At 43.3% G+C, this 19488-nt stretch overlaps 1 protein-coding gene across 2 annotated transcripts; it reads left to right on the top strand.

Annotated features, from left to right (window-relative positions):
* Nucleotides 1-660: 660 nt before the first annotated feature.
* Nucleotides 661-12546, top strand: Dbp80 (putative ATP-dependent RNA helicase Dbp80). 2 transcript variants are annotated; one of them, XM_075684487.1, is made up of 7 exons: nt 662-822; nt 875-983; nt 1055-1504; nt 5400-5577; nt 7192-7592; nt 8593-8784; nt 11570-12546. In XM_075684487.1, exons 1-7 carry the CDS (start codon nt 760-762, stop codon nt 11629-11631), a joined length of 1455 nt encoding a protein of 484 aa, XP_075540602.1. In that variant the 5' UTR covers nt 662-759; the 3' UTR covers nt 11632-12546. The 2 variants fall into 2 exon arrangements, with proteins under 2 accessions (XP_075540603.1, XP_075540602.1); XM_075684488.1 differs by lacking the exon at nt 1055-1504 and having other exon boundaries at nt 661-822.
* Nucleotides 12547-19488: the final 6942 nt, after the last annotated feature.

The following is a 19488-nucleotide window of genomic DNA, read 5'->3' on the forward strand; positions in this document are numbered from 1 at the left end:
CTTGGAGGGTAAGGGTTCTGCAGACACGAACGTACCCGGTCATCATTAATAAAATTAATCCGGACTGCGTAGTTTCAGTCTACTGTAGTAAGTGTGGGGTTTTGCTCGATTTAGAACACATGCTTTGGCGCTGCTTGGCGTTGGCCGGTGATGGTTCTCGACGTGAACAGTGGTGGCAGCGGATGCTGCACAGTGAAGGGCTGGCGGACCAACTCAGGGCTGTCCGGAGTGCCCGTGTGACGGCAGAGGGGCTCGGCCTCTCTGTCCCGACGTGGGAGCGGCGCGCATCAGTCCCAGAGTGATCCCTCAGGACCTAAATAAAGTTCATACCATATAGAGGTATACATTATCGCTGCAATAAAATGGTAGTGACACTTGTGGACGATTATTGTTAGTAAAAGATACTCACAGTGCACAACGGGAATTAAAAAAGAAAAGCGTTTAGAAAGCCCGCGCTCAACATAAAGTAAAAAAACAAACTATATTTAAGAATGCGTATGAGCAACGTTATGCTTTCTCTTAAGTTGATAATAATCTTATATATTATAAAGCTATCACTTATTAGCATTCTCTGTCACCTAGTTTATAGTTGTTGCTGAACAAAAGGCGTTTCGCGTCAAAATTGCCAGAAAGCGAATAGTAAGGCAGGTGGCGCTGACGCGAACACATTATCACTATCATTCCGACGCGGTGTTAGCTGTGTTTTGTTGCGGTATTTCACTCCGTGTTCGAAGAATTGTGTTCGCCTGACTTAACAAAATGTCAAGTTGGGCTCAGGACGCAGACGAGCAAGAGAAACTAGTCTCAAGTCTCACTGACAAGGTAAAGAGAAGGTTGTGAGAAACGGCAATGTTAGCTGACACTTGTTTTGCAGGTGTCGGGAGTTAGCATCGATGGGTCCGGAGACGCTGGTCCGAGTGACAACGATGAAAAGTCCAGTGACGCTGATAGCAAACCAGCGGCTACAGAGGGAGATGAGCCCGGTAAGTATTGCAATGCGTGTTTTACGTGAGCGAGACGACCACGTGGTTACACTACGCGCTCCTCGTTTCAGTGGTCACCCCGGCGGAGGCGTCATTGATGCAGAAAATAATCCGCTCGCGTCTTGTGCGCTCGACACACGACGTGGAGGTCCAGCGCAAAGACCCTAAGTCGCCACTGTACTCGATCAAGACGTTTGAAGAGCTGAAGCTTCGCCCAGAACTTCTGAAAGGCGTGTACGCGAGTGGCTTTGACCTGCCGTCCAAGATCCAGGAGACGGCATTACCCACGTTGTTGGCTGACCCTCCACAGAACATGATTGCTCAGTCACAGAGCGGCACGGGAAAGACTGCTGCCTTTATTCTGGCTAGCTTAAGTCGAGTGGAGGAGGAGCAGCGGTATCCGCAGGTGCTGATCCTGTCACCCACGTACGAGTTGGCCATACAGACTGGCGAGGTGGCAAAGAGGATGGCACAGTTCTGCACCCGCATCACCTTCTGCTATGCCGTGCGCGGGGTCACCTGTGAGGTTCCTTCTTATTTTTGCCGTCTATTTATGCTTGCCTTGTTGGCCGGGCTGTGTTGCATAATGCCTGCTGCATTGCAAGCTTTAGCAGCCCCCCTATATGGGCTTTGGGATGATTTTGTTCAATCGTTGATCATTCCGTATTAAAGCACCATACACAGAAAAAAAAAAAAAATCTGGCGAGCTTTAAACTGAATATGGCTTATCTTTGTGTGCAGCTATCTGAAGTCCCTGCCATCTTTCAGGTCACATGCCAAAGTGAATGAACTGAAAACAGACATTGGCAGCCCCTCCGGAAATGTCAGACAATGACAGCCTGAGGCAGAGGAGTAGAAATAGCAAATCACTGAAGGGCAGTGTTATTAAGAAATGACAGCCAGCAAAGTGCCCCGCAAAAGAAGTGGTTCAAACGTGTACAAAGGGGTGAACCATGTGACAGCTTAAATGAATGTGTTGCTGGGCAGAGCGTTACTGACATTAATGAGATTTGCAGCTTTCAGCATTCAAGCAATTCTTTAAAGAGGGGATGAACCTTAAGTACAGAGTGATATCAAATAAGTAGAAAATTGTCTGTGTGAGGAGGGCGGAAGGGAGGACATCTAAAGGAGCATCATTTGTAAAGGAACAAGTTAAAACTATGTGTAAGCAAGCTAGTCAAAACTATGTTGTCTGCCATATTTGCTACACTTAGCTTGCATGCGATGTAATTGTGCAGTGTTTTAGTACTGTTCACAACCTTTGAAGCACAGGCACAAATAAGCTTGGAGATAAATGTATTTCAACAAGTACAGCATACTAATGTGCTAGCAGTGTTCTAATAAGGCAGCTGTCGTGACATTGTTGCAAGCTCTCAGTACTGTGCTGCATGTCAGGCTTTCTGGTTGACCAAACAGTGCTTTCTTTCATCCTTCAGCGACTGTGCATTATTAAAAGCTGTTTCAGAATAAAAAGCTCCTATAATTTGCAAGCATTTGCTCAGATACTTGGTACACAGCTAAGGCTAAATGTAATTTTATTACCTGTAAGTGAAGGTGGTAGGAATTAATGACTTCTGAAGTCCTGCAGTTAGTAACAAGAGTAGTGCTGACATTAATTTCAATCATTGCAGTGCCCCACAAAGGATTTATGCTGCTTTTGATATGGTCTGCAAAAAATTGTAAATAGACAGCATATTTATCTACATGTTTTAATTGGCTTGCCAAGGTTGAGGACTGGGCGTGTTGGTATAGCATATTAGAGGCTTGATTGCACAACATTTGGACAACACACACGGACGAGGAACACACACCACAGAGTGCTTCATAGTGTGTACTTGGGCTGTGTTCCAGATCAATCTCTTTTGGGATATAACTTCACTGATTTTCTGAGCCAGTGAATAGAACAGCCAACGTTCTAGTGATTCATTGTTCTAGTTGCCATGTTAGACAGAAGTGAATCCTAGAAATTGATCTTTTGGAAATTTCATGTGTGATGCACAGGTGAACGTAGCTACAAGGTTTACTGCATGTGAGTGGTGAAGTAGTTTTGCTCTAACATAAAAACATGAGCAGGAAGAGGCATGCTTATGTTGGTTTCAATTCAAGGCATATTACTTTTGACCTTCCAATCTAATGGCAGATTTTTAGAAGAACATTGCTAATTGCATGCATTAGTTCGTGTAAGTATCACTCTGTACCATTTGCAATGGAATGTTGCCATTGAAGATATAATTTAGGGCTAGAAAGCTTCTAGCACTGCATTGCTATGTGTGATATGCATAGAAATGTTTTATTACCGACATTCCTAATACAAAAGTTAAACAGTTAAGGGCCAGTTGATGTATACAGGCTAGCTGTGCTGAGAAGTTAAAGACGCAGCCACAAAGATTCCCTAGCCCACATTTTTTTGCTTGACCACATAGCGGTCTGCCCACCGTGGTTGCTTGGTGGCTATAGTGCTGGGCTGCTAAGAATGAGGCCGTGGGATTGAACCCTGGCCGTGGCGGCCATATTTCGATGGGGGCGAAATGCAAAAACACCTGTGTACTTTGATTTAGACGACCACTAAAGAACCCCAGGTTGTCCAAATTATTCCAAAGCCCTCACTACAGCACGCCTCGTAATCATCTCGTGGTTTTGGCAGGCAAAACCCCATAATTTTTTTTACATAGCTGTCAATCCCGTAGCTACGTTATTGTGCCACTGTTCCTTAAAAGCACAAAAAAATAACGACTTGTACCTCCCTTTCAGCTTTAGGGTAACTGTTTCGATATGCATACCAAATAGAGCACTACTTCTTTACCTAGGGCTTGTTTACATGTTCTCTATTAATGTCATGAAAATTGGAGGTAGTGGTCACAAATCGCTGATGCATGCCAGTCAGCCTGGTCCAGTGATTGCAAGCTGCACAATGACCATGTCTTGCTGAAAGCTGAACACACGCTGCATAAACAATTCCTTGCACTTTGCACTTTTCCAAATTCTACACAAAAAAAGTTAGGGGTAACACTTGTAATACAAGGTGAAAGCCTGCTGCATATTTGGTAATACATGAAGTTATACAATTCGGGGTTAGACTTCTTCGTAAGACATATTGGTAATGCATTAAGCTATACAATTGGGGCTATACTTCTTGCAAGACACAACGAGCCACAATGGGAAATGCACCTGTGGCACTAAAGCTACCTCCTCACCAAGGTGCAGCAGCACGTGCTTCCGCAGTGGCATACTTGCGTGGCTATCCTCGCGAGCCGCAAGAGCGTGTGCACTCCTCCATCGCTCCGACTTTGATATCAGTGCGCAGAGCGCATGCGCCTGCTTTTCTGCGCAACACCTGGTGCGGCGGCAATCACTAAACTTAAAATTCGGCACACATTTAAGATTGCTTACGTGTAGGAATGCGAAAGCATTATACCATTTGGAAACCTTGGAATGTCAGCAATGCGCTCATTTTATACACTTATGACGTGGCACCACTTCCTTTGCACCATCATGTTTGCTGCCCATTGATGCATGCACTAGTCAGAGAGATGGCTGCAACGTGACGTGTACATTCAGGCATGCAGTAGGCAAACCTTTAGTAAGCCAGAACCATCGAGCAGCCGTGGCTTCAGGAAAGCGTGCTCGTCTCACACCCCAAAGGCCTGGGTTCGATTCCTACCCAGACCGAAATGTACCCAATTTCTTTTTCAAAGCCATTAATTTACTTTTTTTACAGAAGCCTCCCTGAGAAATGTGACATCAATCCAAGTTTTTTTTTTACGAGTTTTTACTCTCTGTGGTGTTGGCCACTTTTCATCATGGCACAGTTTTGCCAAGGTCACCGCCAACATAGACACCTAGGGTTTTCGCCTTAATAATAAGCTTTGTTCCCTGGTGCCATCATTGCTGTTTTCCTCTTAACTCATGGCTCATACCTTCTATGGAAGATTGGTTGTGCTTTCTGTTGAAATGTACAGTGCCCCTTGTATTTTTCACCTTCTCTCCCCTATTACCTCATCTTCTAAAGCTTTTGACAATACGATCACAATGTGGCTTTGACTGCTGCATTGACCCATGCATCACTGACACCACGTGACCCCTCAACCGCCCAACTTTCACGATGTATGCAGATGACTTGTAAACAAACGTGACACCAAAGAATATGGTGCACGTTTTGAATTTGTCACATTAAAAGACCTTACAATTAGTGATTTTTTTGCATGTTCGACATGCTGATCCGTCTTCCCATAATTACGAAGTTGGCGGCTACTAACAAAGCAACGAAAGGCGAGAACAATTTTGCGTCAGTTCCCCTTTAATGTTGTAAAATGAGGTGAAACTGATTGTACTGAGACATTGGTGCATTCTATCAAAGATGGTGTACTAGCTGCCATCATTCACAATTTATGAAGGTGATGTTTCTGTGCTTTTCAGTCTCGCAAGGAGAAAAGATCGAAGACCAAGTAATCCTGGGCACACCAGGAAAGATCATTGACTGGGCCTTTAAGTTCAAGTTCTTTGACCTGTCACGCATCAAGGTCTTTGTGCTGGATGAGGCGGACATCATGATTGCCCAGCAGGGACATCATGACCAGTCCATACGCATCCACAAGTGAGTGCCCTCAACGTCTACATATTGTTCTGCACTGGTTCATAATGGCTGTGCAGCATTTGCTTAGCGCTGTTTGTGTGTTGTGTTTTCAGAAGGCAGGCTACAGCTTAGCCAACATGTCCTGCTGTGTATAATTACAGCGCTTTGCAATACTAAAGCAGTAATCCTTTGTTGAACTGCTATTGGATAAGCTATGATTTCATGTGTCATACTACTGTATAGAAGGATGTATGTATATGGCCAATATTTGACTGTATAACTTAAATGGTAGAGTTATTTTTGACGACTGAAGACCAAAATAAGCAAAAGCAGTGCCTATTTAGGTTTATAGATGCATCTGTTTTGTTGACCTCTTACTTTTGTTTTTGTTATATTCTGTGTGTTCATCATCAGAATGCTTATTTGTTGCACTGGTGCATTTGTAATATATCTGCAAGATTACTTAATATTAATAAACACATATGGCACGTCTGTATGTTTTCACCCTTCCCATTTTCTAGGTGTGCTGATCTTTAACAACTCCACCAAAAAGTGTCACAGTTGCTAGCTGTCCTAATGTAAAGAATAAATGATTGTTTAAAGCACCCTGCACTAGGTCTGGCCATTTTGAGCTAACAAGTGCAGTGCATACAATGCGAGCTAACGATCAAGTCTGCCAAGTGTTACATTGCTACGCGCCACGGAAACAGCTGAAGTTTCAAACTGAATGCCATTTGCCCTTCTCCTCGTAGGCGCCGGGCTCCAAGCTGGAGGGTTGACTTATGTGTGCACGTGCGCCTGTGTGCATGTGTCCGTGCTGTGATGTTGCCCATAGTGACACATGTCTTTGAGAAACATTCAAGGCAGCATCTATTATTTGTGTAATCTGTTGCATCACTAGACAAATTAAAGTTTAGAGAAATTATAATATGCACAAAAGCAGAATGTCAGCATGTTTTTGTTTTACTTCGCACTGCAGCAAGAGAGATGTACTTTCGTTTCGTCTGCTTGTTCCCACATAGTGCAGTCACGCGTGCTGACAATGAAACTATGTGATTTTCTACCGTGTTCCAGTGCGCGATCATGCCCTGTGATCCGCTTGTGTCTGCCTCAGTGTTCATGCAGCACTGGCTTATACCGCTAGTCGGGGGTGTCTTGGTGCACAGTGCACAAAGTCGTGCGCTGCACGAAACAAGACAAACGTAACAGCTTGCTTTTGAGGCCGTCACTGTTAGCTCGTCGCGCAGCAAAGAAAGTGAGAAAGGAAAAAAAAAGAGGCAGGGCTCGTGACGTATGCATCACGCAATTCACTGACTCCGGCATGGGCGAACACAGGGAAGGAATTTTGTTTGCGGACGCTAGGCGGGATAAGTGGGGAGAGTGTCTCTCTTGGCAGTGGTGTTCGTCTTTTGAAATCGAGGGTTTGTGACTCTGAAATATTTATATCTTGGCTATTAATGAACCACTTTGAAAAATTCTTGCAGTAGAACACTCCTTAGAGGGCACATAACAACTTCCAGCGTATAACCGAAATTTGCTACGTGGCCTGGTGAGGGGCCCTTGGATCTTTTTTGTTAAGTAGTGTCCGTTTGGTATTTCAGTAGTTGCATAGCAATGTGGCATATGTCTTTGCAGGCGGCTTTCTCCAAACTGCCAGATGATGCTGTTCTCAGCCACCTACGACAAGGATGTGATGGAGTTTGCAGAGATGATCATCTCCAACCCTGTGGTGATCCGGTTGCGCAAGGAGGAGGAAACCCTGGAGAACATCAAGCAGTACTATGTGGTGTGTGCTAGTAAGGAAGAAAAGTTCTCGGCTATTTCCAACATCTACGGTGTGCTGGCTATTGGGCAGACAATTATCTTTTGCCACACACGTCAGGCAGCTGTCTGGCTGGCCGGACAAATGACCAAGGAGGGTCATGCTGTGGCCCTGCTCTCTGGCGAGCTCACCATTGAACAGCGTATTGCTGTACTACAACGATTCCGCAAGGGTCTCGACCGTGTCCTCATCACCACCAATGTCTGTGCCAGGGGTAAGTCTCAAGTTTATGGCTTCTTCCGTCCTGCAATCACCATTGTCTGCTCCGGGCTCACTATTTCCACTGCCTTTATCAACAGCAAAACGGAGGGTACTGTTTCCAGATTCACCACAAGCCTATTATTGGTCTCGTACGTGGCCTTATCCTCAACAAGCATAATTGCTACTAATTGCAGTTATTCAGCCTGTCGAGGTGGCCAAATTCAAAGGTGCTGGCTTGCCTGTGAGAAATTAGGGTGTTCTGTGCTGCTTATCGCTGCATGTGTCTGTGGCGGAATGGTTTCAATGTCTGGCTTCTGTGCTAGAGGTCTAGTGTTTTAATCCTGCCATCAATTTTAATAATGATTATTTAATTATTTATAGTCATACTTTGTTGAAAATGATGAGTTTAGAAAGTTGCAAAGCCGTTTGAAGCCAGGAGGAGAAATTTTAGGCAAATCCCAAGTTCTTTACTAACCATCATTCCTATGCTGGTTGAAGCACCTCGCTTGCAGCTCCTGTAGACACTAGCGCCATAGTTCCCTCTAGTAAATATTATATGAAACTCTGTGGTGTTATGAACAGCAGTAAACGCAAGGATAAAGTCTGTGAAGGCACTATTAAGAAAAGTCTGTGAAGGGACAAATAAGGATGAAGTGTTCTGGCGTTACTTGCCCTCGTATGATTTCTGCTGATGGCTATGGTGATGCGGACTGTGCTGTTTCGTTTACATTGCAGTATGGTGTTTCGATACATTGCTTCAATGCTAATTGCAGTAAGGTTGACATTCATTGTGAGATGGGTTTTTCCATATGTATTATTTAAGGCTTGGTTCAATTTTTGTAAAACAGCAAGCATTAGTGGTATGCCAGTTACATTGTCATTATTCTTTTACTGGATCTCTTTCTTCCTTTTTTTCATGTTGAGAATTGTCTGGTCTGGTTCTGCTTTGTCCAGTTTCAGTTTCCAAATATATGGTTTTGAATCTGCTTGCATGTTTGTTTGCTTACTTGCAGGCATTGATGTGGAGCAGGTCACTGTGGTCGTAAACTTTGACCTTCCTGTTGACATGAAGGGCCGGGCCGATTGCGAAACATACCTGCATCGCATTGGGCGCACGGGCCGGTTTGGCAAGTCGGGCATTGCTGTCAATATGGTGGAAGGCAACCGAAGCTTAGCGGTCCTCAAGCAGATTGAGGAGCACTTTGGTAAGTTTAATGTGTCATTGTTTGCCATTCCAGCTTTGCTTGGTGGGCGCTGCCACATTGAAAGCACTCTATGGGCTCTCGATAACATTTTTTCATTAGCACTATAGTATTGCAAATTTTGGCACAATACTAGCATACCAACACAGTGGCAATGACTTCTGTTCATCTGTTAGCCTAACTGACATTACATTGCCTGACCATTGCTTCTGTATTGGTTGGACATGTGAGCGTTGCATTATTTATGTTCTTGAAAAACAAAAAAATGGTAAGCAACCCTAATCATTGACTAGGTGTCTCTTAGTGGCGATCACACCTCGGCGTTGGTGTTCTTTAGGTTAACCTTAGGCAAACACAACACACGAACTGAACTCAGAGGCAACTGTTTTCCATTAATTAGCTGGTTAAATATCATGCCACCTTCTTGTGTATGATGTCATTAGTGACGTCATTACTTCCACTTTCTACTTGCGGGATTCCAGGAATTTCGCCAAAGTCTTGCTCACGTGGCAGGTTTCCTCTTCTATGATTCTCAGCTTTGGTGTGTGGTAATCAGTGATTTCTAATTCTTATTATTCTGTACACTTTAGTAACTCAATTTGTAACTAAACTTATGCTCTGATATCATATTTGTAATAAAACCCATGAAATTTATACAGCACTATATTTTTCTGATTTATTTTGAATTTACTCGCGAGTCGTCTCAGGTGTCTAATTGGAAGTGCTGTGCAAGAAACAAGAGTGTCACTCAATGTTCGTGCCCTTAAAAAAGCAAATGTAACGTGATTGTTGTAAGCTTGGAAGCATGGCATGCATGCGTGCTTGGCATGAGAGCTTTGAGTATTTCGTTTTCTGTGGCTGCAATCAAGAATTGAGAAACGTGTCTGCTAGGTAACGTAGTTAGGCTTGGGCAAATAATCAATATATTCGAGTAGTATTATGCTATTTAGTATTCACTTTAGGTCAAATTTCAGTATTCCAAATTTTTTAATTACTCAGAATGAACGAATGTAAGTTTCAAAACATGTACAATCAACAGTTTCGGTTTCTGTGAGAAAGTCACGTTGCCGTTGACATGGCCCATAGTTAAGACAAGTTGAAGATGAAGCCGCCATGCCACTGACTGTTTTTTTTTATTATTGAAGTTTCAGATATCGTACATTGCGTTGCTTGATATTTTTGGATATCATTCGCACGCATGACATTGAAAATTGGTGCCATTTAGGATGTCTCCCGCGCACACTGCATTTTTGCTTTCTTTGGTGATGTAGTAGTTTCTTGGTGAACACCAAGAAACTCCACCAAGACCAAGTCACAAGTTTGGTCACTAGCACCTGATGAAGCAGTGCTGATTATGCCTAACAGCCAAGGCAGTGTTGCCATGATGAAAATTCGCTGCTCAGCTGCTTGATGTCAATTCTGGAGCTGTAGCTTACACCTCACCCATCTCCCATCCCACTGTTGAGCAGTTGTACATGGATGTTTAGTCACAGTCAGATCAGGCATAGCTGAGTTTCTACTGTCATGTGAATGTCACGCAGAGAAGTAGAGCTTGTCTTTTCTTGCAAACTGTAACCTGGTAAATGTAAACTAAATTTGTGATACAGTCAAAAGCCACGATAACGAAATCCCACTACTACAAAATTCTTGCGACAACGAAATGTTCTCGTATCCCCGGCGAACGCCTATAGGATTCAGTGCATTTCGTACCACTTGACAACGAAATGTAGCTGTACTACAATCTCGCATCAACGAAATTTGCCGCAACGTAATCCTGCATATTACCTACTCGCTCAAGGCTAACAGGCTGCAAAGTGTGCTCAAATGCGATTGCTTTGTACTAAAATTGCATAATATACCAGCATATTACACTTGCGTGGGCACCGCCATTTTTGTTTACAAAAACAACCAAGTGCCAGAAGTGTTCGCGCTTGAAACACTTTATGGCTGCCATCTTTTTTGTTGATCGTCCGTTTGAAGCGCCAGCATATTGCTACCGGCATGTGGCGTTTTTTGCACACCTAGTGCAGTGTGTAATGTGCGCGTCGGCAAGGAAAATGTAGCAGGCACAAGAAAAGCTCCGTCCCGCCGACATGGAATTGTTTATGGCGCTTGAGATGGTGGCTGCAGTATGGAGGGTTACGCATCAGGCTGTGATTGAGCAGTTGTCCGGGAATACGCATTCCTTGCTTCAAGAACGCTGGTTTTGGTGCCACCTGACAGGCATCGTGTGCGGACTTGGCGCTGGACATAGGTTTGCACGAAGAAGCTGTAATCTTGATCAACAGCCTTCGTGTATACGAAATAAGATCACTTGCGCGCTTGTCACCGGATGTACTGGCGCCTACGGGTGACAGCGTGAACTGGAAAAATGCTGCTCCATGCGTGGAGCGCTGTTGCTCTGCGTCCAATGCCTGGTTGTGCAATATTTCGCAAAAGTGATCGTATCTCGGAAAGCGGTTGACCGAGAATACTGCTCCACGGCAGTGCTGCCACTGCTGATCGGCACATGCGGCGCACTTTGTATGTTCGGCAATGTGGTTTTATATCCTCGAGCAAGCTTGCCAAAGTAGGCTAACAAAATTTTGATAGTAAAATTTCATTCTGTGACACATTACCTATCTGCGCTGTCTCGTTTTGCAACAATGAAATTCTCGCGAAAGTGAATTTTTCGTGTTCCCCGCTGATTTCGTTATTGCGAGGTTCAACTGTACTACGGAATGTGTGAAAGGAGGCTTGTGTGACAGCCTGTTATAGTATAAGACTCTTACCTTGTTCTTCTTGGCAGCGCGTCCTATTCAGAAATTGGATGCAGAAGACATGGAACAGATAGAGAAGATTCAGAAGTGAGCAAGCAAGCCCACAAATTTCTCCAGGAGGATCTTCATTACGGCAATGCTGCGAGCTTCTTCATCAATTCAACATTCATTTACACCTTGGCCACTTGTGACATTGTGGACTTGCTGCAAAGACTGTGGAAGCCAATTTTTCATAGGACTGCTCTCCGACCAATGTGTGCACAGAGGACAGTAAAAATGCTTTTTAGTCATTGATATAAACATTTCCAAGGTGTCTAATGCGGTCACTAAGTTGTCAATATGCTCTGCGAACATTGCTTCACATCGGCCTTGTGTGTGCTGTGATGAATGCCTGTGGTGCTGTGTAAGAAAGGACCATAGCCCACCTTCTGGAAGCCATGCAGAGGGTTGGTTGTGGAATGTGTGATTTCTGGCTGTGAGATTACAAATAGTTTGGATTATAGCTTGGCGCTTTGGATGCTGCTAATATAGGAGCAGAAGTTAGTGCAGCGGTTGTTATTGAATGCAGTGTTGCATCAGAAAACAGTTAATGTTTTATTTGCAAAATTTTCTTTACTTATGTTGATAAGCTGAAATACACTGAATTCATAAATGCAGTTCAATTTTTTTAGTACCAGCTACTTAATCACTTAAGAAGAGCAGAGTTTTGTTCATTTTGTTGTCTGAATTTATTTTAAGTTATTCATCATGTTGGTGCAGTGATTTTTATGGTGACCTTATTTGTGTGCCACAAGTAAAAATAATGACAGCCTGGGCATACGACTGGTCAGCCCAGATTCGCTGGTGAGCCTAAAAAAGTTGCCTCAACTTCCACCAAATTGGCGCAGTGATAGTTAGACCAGATGTGTAAACACTTGTTTTGCCCACAGCTACCACAGGGCATGACATACTGTTGAAAAGGATGTGCCAAAGGAACCGCGAATAAAAACTGCAAAGGATAAACGTACACTGAGTGTTACAATTAATTGCACTGACTTTACCTGTGTGATGACATTTCCTTTCTTTCCCTTTAATATGTATCATAATCTGTTCCTGTAGGAGTGACTAGTGGCTGTAGGATTCGAATGTGTATATAGTGGGAGCGTGTATGCAGCCAAGGTGTTGCTTGGTGTGTGGGTTGGCACTTGAGAGAGTGGTGTCTTGAAATGCTAGCCTGGTTGCAGTCATGGTGTGTTGCTTCAGATGCAGAGCCACAGATAAAACTGCTTACAACCAACACTGACACACAAGCTCTGATACAAGTTCCAGCTTCCCTATTCACATATCGTATATTCGAATATAAGGCTAGCTTTTTCCCAGAATCCTTAGCCTCAAACTCACCCTCCGCCACATATGCGAGGCTGGTAGATTTAGTTACTGTTTCAATATAGCAGCCACAGCGTGATATTTTGGGCGATCCAGATTTTACATGACAGTGAAAATTGTTGCAACTGATAGATAGACTGGCAGGTGAGACAGTACCGCATTTTTACGCAGGTATCTCACACCGATAGTATAACCGCACTGAATTTTGACAGTAAATGCAGGGTGCAGATTACATACGAATTTCACCTTGCGGTGTGACTTCACGGCAATGCTAATTTCGCCTTATGGTACAGCACGCTCCCACACTGAACATGAGAATCTTGGAGGGCGTAATATCCATGAGTGTATAAGCGCGACTGAACGAAGACTTAGAAAGAAACAGATACACAGAGACAGTGCTTCACTTTCAACTATAGATTTTATTTTCGCACACATCGATCAATATATACTGTATGAGCAGAAACAAACGTGACAGCAAAAAAGAACATTCAATTGTGCATGTCGATGAACCGTACACATGTGCAAGGCATGGTGAAAACATATACTGCAATGGTTACAAAGATAAACTGAGGAATCTTATCTCCTTTTGAGATAGCGACACTGATGCTCACGCACTTTTCCTCTAATTTTGCAATTTTGTAGGCCTTCCACAATCTCTCTTGTCATCCTGCTATGAGCCCTATACTGAATGGAAGTACTTTCAAACATGGGTTTGCAGGAACAATCTCGGCAATGAATACCGAAATGACCTGAGATTACCCTGGCGGCATTATATCAATGCTCTTTTAATCTCTCATTGATGTATCTGCCGTTTTGAGCAAGATAAGTTCTTCCGCACAAAAGTGGAATGGCATAGACAACGTTATGAGCGCAGGTTACAAATTGTTTGCGATGTTGAGTAGAACATGCATGCGTTTTGTTGTTCTCTGTACTAACCTGTTTGCATAGTTTCTGTAGATGCTCGGGGGCAGAGAACACCAAGTCCACCACCGATTTTGCCGCTATTATTTTGAGATTATGTGAAATACATGAATGTATGGTACCGTAGCAACTTTCTTTGCTCTAGCAGTGGCACTGTTTCCATTCAATGCGTCTTTACACTTCCTACTTAAGCCCTCCACGACAGAGGCCAGCATACGCATCGGGTAGCCAGAATCTGCCAGGTGCTTGGCCTGATCTCCGAAACTGGCTTCCACTTTGTGGTCACATGACTTCATCAGATAATTATTGAAGCATGATGTTACTACTGTGCATTTTACGAGTTTTGAATGAGCTGAATGAAATGATATGACTGGCTTATTGCCTCTCGGCTGATAACTCCAGCATGCCTTTGTGGGGAAAAGTACAATCCTAAGTCTAAAAACCTTATGAAATTGCCTTCATGTGTCAACGACAAAGGGGACAACACTTCAGTGAATGAGGTTACGATTTTTGAAACCAGTGAGTCAAAATTGTCTGATTCATTATTCAAAATGATTAGAAAATCGTCAACAAATCGGAACATTTTCATGACATCTTGCAGGCGTTCATCAAGAACCTGGTCACGGTTAGCTAGATATAAATCACTTAAGCAGGGAGCAATACATGATGCATATGCCATCTTTTGTTTGACATTTCCCTCCCAAGTCGCATAAGTCGAGTTAAGATATAAACGAAGAAGTACTAAAAATCTGTCGCAAGTCTTCAAACCAGAAGAGTTTTGAAATCGAACTGCTCCAAACTTGTCAATGCAGTCAGTTACACATTTCATCACGTCATTCTGCGGAAGAGAATAGCACAGGTCCTTTAAGTCAATAGAAAAAGAGACGAGGTTCCTGTCTTGCCAGTCTTTAAAGAATCCCACCACTTGTTCAGACTTAGTTACCAAAAATGGGTGGTCGATGGTTTCTACGTCCTCGTTCAGTCGTGCTTATACACTGTATCATGGATTCTAACCAACTAGCCCGCCAACGTGTTTTAAATTTAATATCACTAGTGCTTTAAAAGGGTGTTCATGCATATAAACTTTATTTGAGATTTGTAAAGCATACAAGTTTTCATAACACCCTTATGGGGGTGCAATTTATTTTTAATGCAAAAAACGTTTGGACATGAGTAAATAATCAGGGTAATGTGAATAACATACATGAATAAATGTTATGACAAGAGTATATCATTGAGTGCTTGCTACCAGGAGCGGTTTCTAAGCTGGTGCATTGCAACTCTTGGCTCCTTGGCAAAAGCCCCCTCGTGTGTACGAGCCATGTTTGAGGCAACAGCAAGAGAGTCGGGCCCCATGAAGGTGGCCTTTAGGCTGCCTACTGGCCGAATCTGCTCCTTGTAGCTGCGATCTCTTCCTGCCTAATGTGTCTTTTACTTGCCATATCGTGGGTTTTGCAGTCCCATGCGAGATGTGCTTCGTCGTAGGTCTCACAGGCTCTCCGCAGTATGGGCAGCTGTCTGTGTTTCCCACCTTGTCGTATTCACCAGGGCACTTTCACTGTGCTTATATCGGAATAATTTATCACGTTGAGCTTACTGTTTTCCTTTTTCTGGGATTGTATCCTTCATTGATTTTGTTGACACTGAAGCATGCCGTCTTCAGAGTCTGCTCTTCAACACTATAGTTTCATGACGTACACAGAATAATAAACTTTAGACGAGCACTCTAGCAAAGGTAAAATGATACACGTTGATGTGAGTATACAGATATTAATAGTGTGTGCATATAGGATTCGAACATAATTAGAACAAAAATTTATTTGAAATGTCATCCAGATAGACATTCCAGGTGAATAAAAAAGACAAAAAATTGGTAGATAAGGCAGTTGTACTATGTACATATATTTATTTATTTATATGCTTACATACATATACACATACATGCTCATCTAAGCTCCCTTCCCATCTATACCTCTGTGATGTAACCGGCCTCCCACACTTCACACACCTACAGTTTTAATGTGTAAGCATTAGGGGTGTCAAAGTGGGAAACTGTGTGTATGTATCTGGGAAGCCGGTCACATGGTAGAGATAGAGAGAAAATAGGAAAGCTTAAAGAGGATGAATGTGTGTATGTATGCATATATATAGTGTAGCACAATGGTCTGCTTGAACTGCTGTCAGTTGCTATTCGCTCCTTGAAGTGGCAGTATGTGTGTTGAGTGAGCTTCTGAACAGCACTTTGCAATGTGGTGAACGCAGTTTAAATCATTGATCCGGATACCTCAAAGAGATGCAATATAATGCTAATGCATTTATCTCGCATTTACTACTAAATCGGTAGTAAATTTTTTGCCACTTTGACACTCATTTTAATGCATTAATGAAATTGTGGTGCCCAAAATTCTATATACCAGAAGGGTACTTGATTCCAGCAAGTTCATTCAAATAAGGTACCTGAAGCAGGAAATATTGGCAGCATCAAGAGCGCTAAAAAAACTCTGTTGTCAATTTTTGCTGTTTCAAGTTTACTGTTGCCTGTGTCTAGCGTCCAAAGGTAAATAATCATTACTAGAGTGTTACTGATGCAACATGGTAGGTAAATGCATGTTCTTCCCTCCTTTCCCCAATGCGAAATCTATACGAAGTTCACAGCTATACGAAGTTCACAGGTTGGCAGATACGCTGTGATATACTATGCAGCGGACGCCCATAAGGTTGGCACGCATTGTAGCATGGTGTTATCTTATAGATCAGCTGCCAATCGTGAACAAATCATAACGCATCGACCATGGTCACGGTTGTTCAGGCTCATGTACCTTCTGGCTTAGGATCAGGACCGGCGCAATACTATGTGCTGTAAGTCTTGCGCTGTTTTCTGTTGTATCGGTTCGAATAAACATTCGCAGGCTTATGACGAAGAAATCTTCTACCGTTAAGAACAAGATATTTATTTTGTAGGTGGTACGCCCAGGTCGTAAAGTGGAAAGGCACAACTATACTTCGTCCCCTTCTCTCCTTCTTGCTTTTCACACCTTACTGCTAGCTTCGCTTAAATTGTTTGACCTTGCTATTGGTTTATCGACAAGTTGAATTACTGAAAAGCGTGGCGTCAGCCTATCAGAGCAGCCAGAGGCGCTACTGCACTCTTAAGAGGCTATATTATTCCCTGTAGTTGTGTCGGTGGAGTGGTCGACATTGGCGTGTTCCAGAAGAGAAATGAAATAGGAATGACTGACACAATCAAAAGCTTTAAGGCCTACTTGAAGCATTGCAAGCTGTTCATTCGTATCGTAACGGTAGGGAACAAGTGTACGGGCAATATGTACGTTGGTTTGAATGGATCGGCCCCTAATTCCGCACGTCTGGTGGGAAGCAATGAGAATTGACTTCGCAAATTGCATCATCATCATCATCATCATCATCATCATCATCATCATCATCTTTTATGTACACTGCAGGCCAAAGGCCTCTCTCTGGGATCTTCAATTACCCCTGTTCTGCGCCAACCAATTCCCAACTAGCACCCGCGAATTTCCTAATTTCATCACACCACCTAGTCTTCAGCCGTCCGCTACAGCACTTCCCTTCTCTTGATACCCATTCTATAACCTTAATGGTCCAACGGTTACCTAACCTGCGCATTACATGACCTGCCCAGCGCCATTTTTTTGTCTTGATGTCAATTAGAATATCAGCTATACCTGTTTGCTCTTCGATCCGAACCGCTCTTTCTGTCTCTCAAGGTTATGCCTAACATTCTTCGTTCCTTCGCTCTTTGTGCGGTTCTTAACTTGTTCTCAAGCTTCTTTGCCATTCTCCAAGTGTCTGCCCCATGTGTCAGCACCGGTAAAATGCATTTATTGTACACCAAATTGGAGTCTACTAGATAAAGCTTTCGCAAATACGTCTATTTTGTAACCCGCTTCTATTTGTTCTTCGGTAAAACAAGGATGTCCGATGTCACCACTATAGTCTTCGCCCTTTAACTGAAACCACTATGCTTCAGCGTAATTTAGCCGAGGTGCACCCATGGCTTCGACATACTGAGTAATGAGGTAAAAGTGTTAGCTTACGCAAGTGATCTAGCGTTCCAATAAGCCCAATGTTGAAAAGGTCGTATCTACAATAGAGAAATTCGGCAGCGTATCTGGAGCACGGAGAAACTCCTCGAAAAGTTTAGGCTTACGGTTCGTCTCATGCATGGTGCTATAAGCCTGGACTCATGTTCCGCCAAAGTATCTTGGCGTGCCGCTAGACGCATATCATTTAAGCGTGCAGTATTGGAAAGTACGGGCTTCGGCGCCGCAAAGTTACGCCCAGACATTCGTTCCACACCGACTTTTTAGTTTCGGAAGAGCTGAAGCCTGCAATAAGTTCTGGGCAACAAAAATTTAATACGCATTGCAAGTTATTAACTGCGCCAGGCATTACATCTAAACCTTTCACCGAATTTTTGAAAATTTCGTATGGTCTTAACTTTTGAGCCGATGAAGCGTGACAATGTATCTTTAGGCCAGTTAGTGCGGTTGGGCGGGGCTTAGTGCATCTTTACGTGCGATAAGTAGTGTCTCGTTTCTTCTTTTCCCGCGATACTTCGCATCTTATAATTCGGCGATTTATGCAAGTCACACTTGTTAATGCCTCAGCTGATTTAATTGCTTCTTCAAATTTTTATTCGCGCTTATATGCTTGTGGGGGTTCATGCGAGAGGTTTGCTTGGCGGTTCGTTTCCCAACAGTTCTGTTTTCCACCGAGTATACTTGTACTCCGTGTCGCGTAAAACGTCATACAAACATGTACTGTTCATGCTATTTCCGCCTCCCTTTTACCAATCACTATACATTGAATGGCCAGGACATGAGGTACTAAAGCGAGTTCGCAAAATGTACGTGCATATCATCTTGCTGCAAAACATTATTTTATAAACTTTATAGTGAAGATTTATCGGTAAAAACGTGGCTACAGAAAAGGGATAGTTTTGTGTCTTCTTTTAAATGACGTCTTTGTAATGTGCCAGAGACAACTGAACTTTGTTTGATTAGCTGCAAAGACGCCATCCGATTTTGGGATGTCCTCCAGCGGACTCTAAAAGAAGTACTCTTGAAATCAACCCTCATGCTGCGAGATACCTGCTGCCGGCCTCTGATGATAGTGTGTACCTTTTGAACAGATTTTTCTCATGGGAATGCACAATTTGTGGAAAGCGCAAATCGGATCGCAACGCCAAACCGATTGTACCAACAAGGGTGCATTTCATTCAGATGGCTGTGCCAGAGAAGCAAGCAAGGGAAAACGTATAAAATTACGCGCTAATAATTTTATTTTTTGTGGTTACCGCCTTATTTGGGTTATAGGAAAAGTTTGAACTACGAATTATTTGCTGCTTCAGGGGGGGAGGGGGGGGGCGGAACGGTGCTGGCGGTTATGAGGGCGTGGGCAGTGCTTCACTGCAGATTTAAGTTGTATCCGACTATAGCAGCGTTTTTTGAGTTAGCTCTGGAAGAATTATAAATATATATTTGCGGAACAATCACAGTTCTTCTGGATCCCTCGTTTACTGCTCTACCAAGTTAAGTGCCAAAACCGACGCGTATTGTTATTTGGGGAGTTGCGTATATAGTGGCCGCTAGTCCCGTACAACCGCGCAGAGCGCAGGACG

This window comes from Dermacentor variabilis, chromosome 3 (assembly GCF_050947875.1).
Source record: "Dermacentor variabilis isolate Ectoservices chromosome 3, ASM5094787v1, whole genome shotgun sequence".
Taxonomy (NCBI): Eukaryota; Metazoa; Arthropoda; class Arachnida; order Ixodida; family Ixodidae; genus Dermacentor; species Dermacentor variabilis.

Excerpts from the sequence above, each read along its gene's own strand:
- Dbp80 (XM_075684487.1), top strand. The coding sequence starts at position 760 with ATGTCAAGTTGGGCTCAGGACGCAGACGAGCAAGAGAAACTAGTCTCA. Across the intron at positions 1,505-5,399 it reads TGCCGTGCGCGGGGTCACCT|TCTCGCAAGGAGAAAAGATC; the intron begins GTGAGGTTCCTT and ends TGTGCTTTTCAG. Across the intron at positions 5,578-7,191 it reads CAGTCCATACGCATCCACAA|GCGGCTTTCTCCAAACTGCC; the intron begins GTGAGTGCCCTC and ends ATGTCTTTGCAG.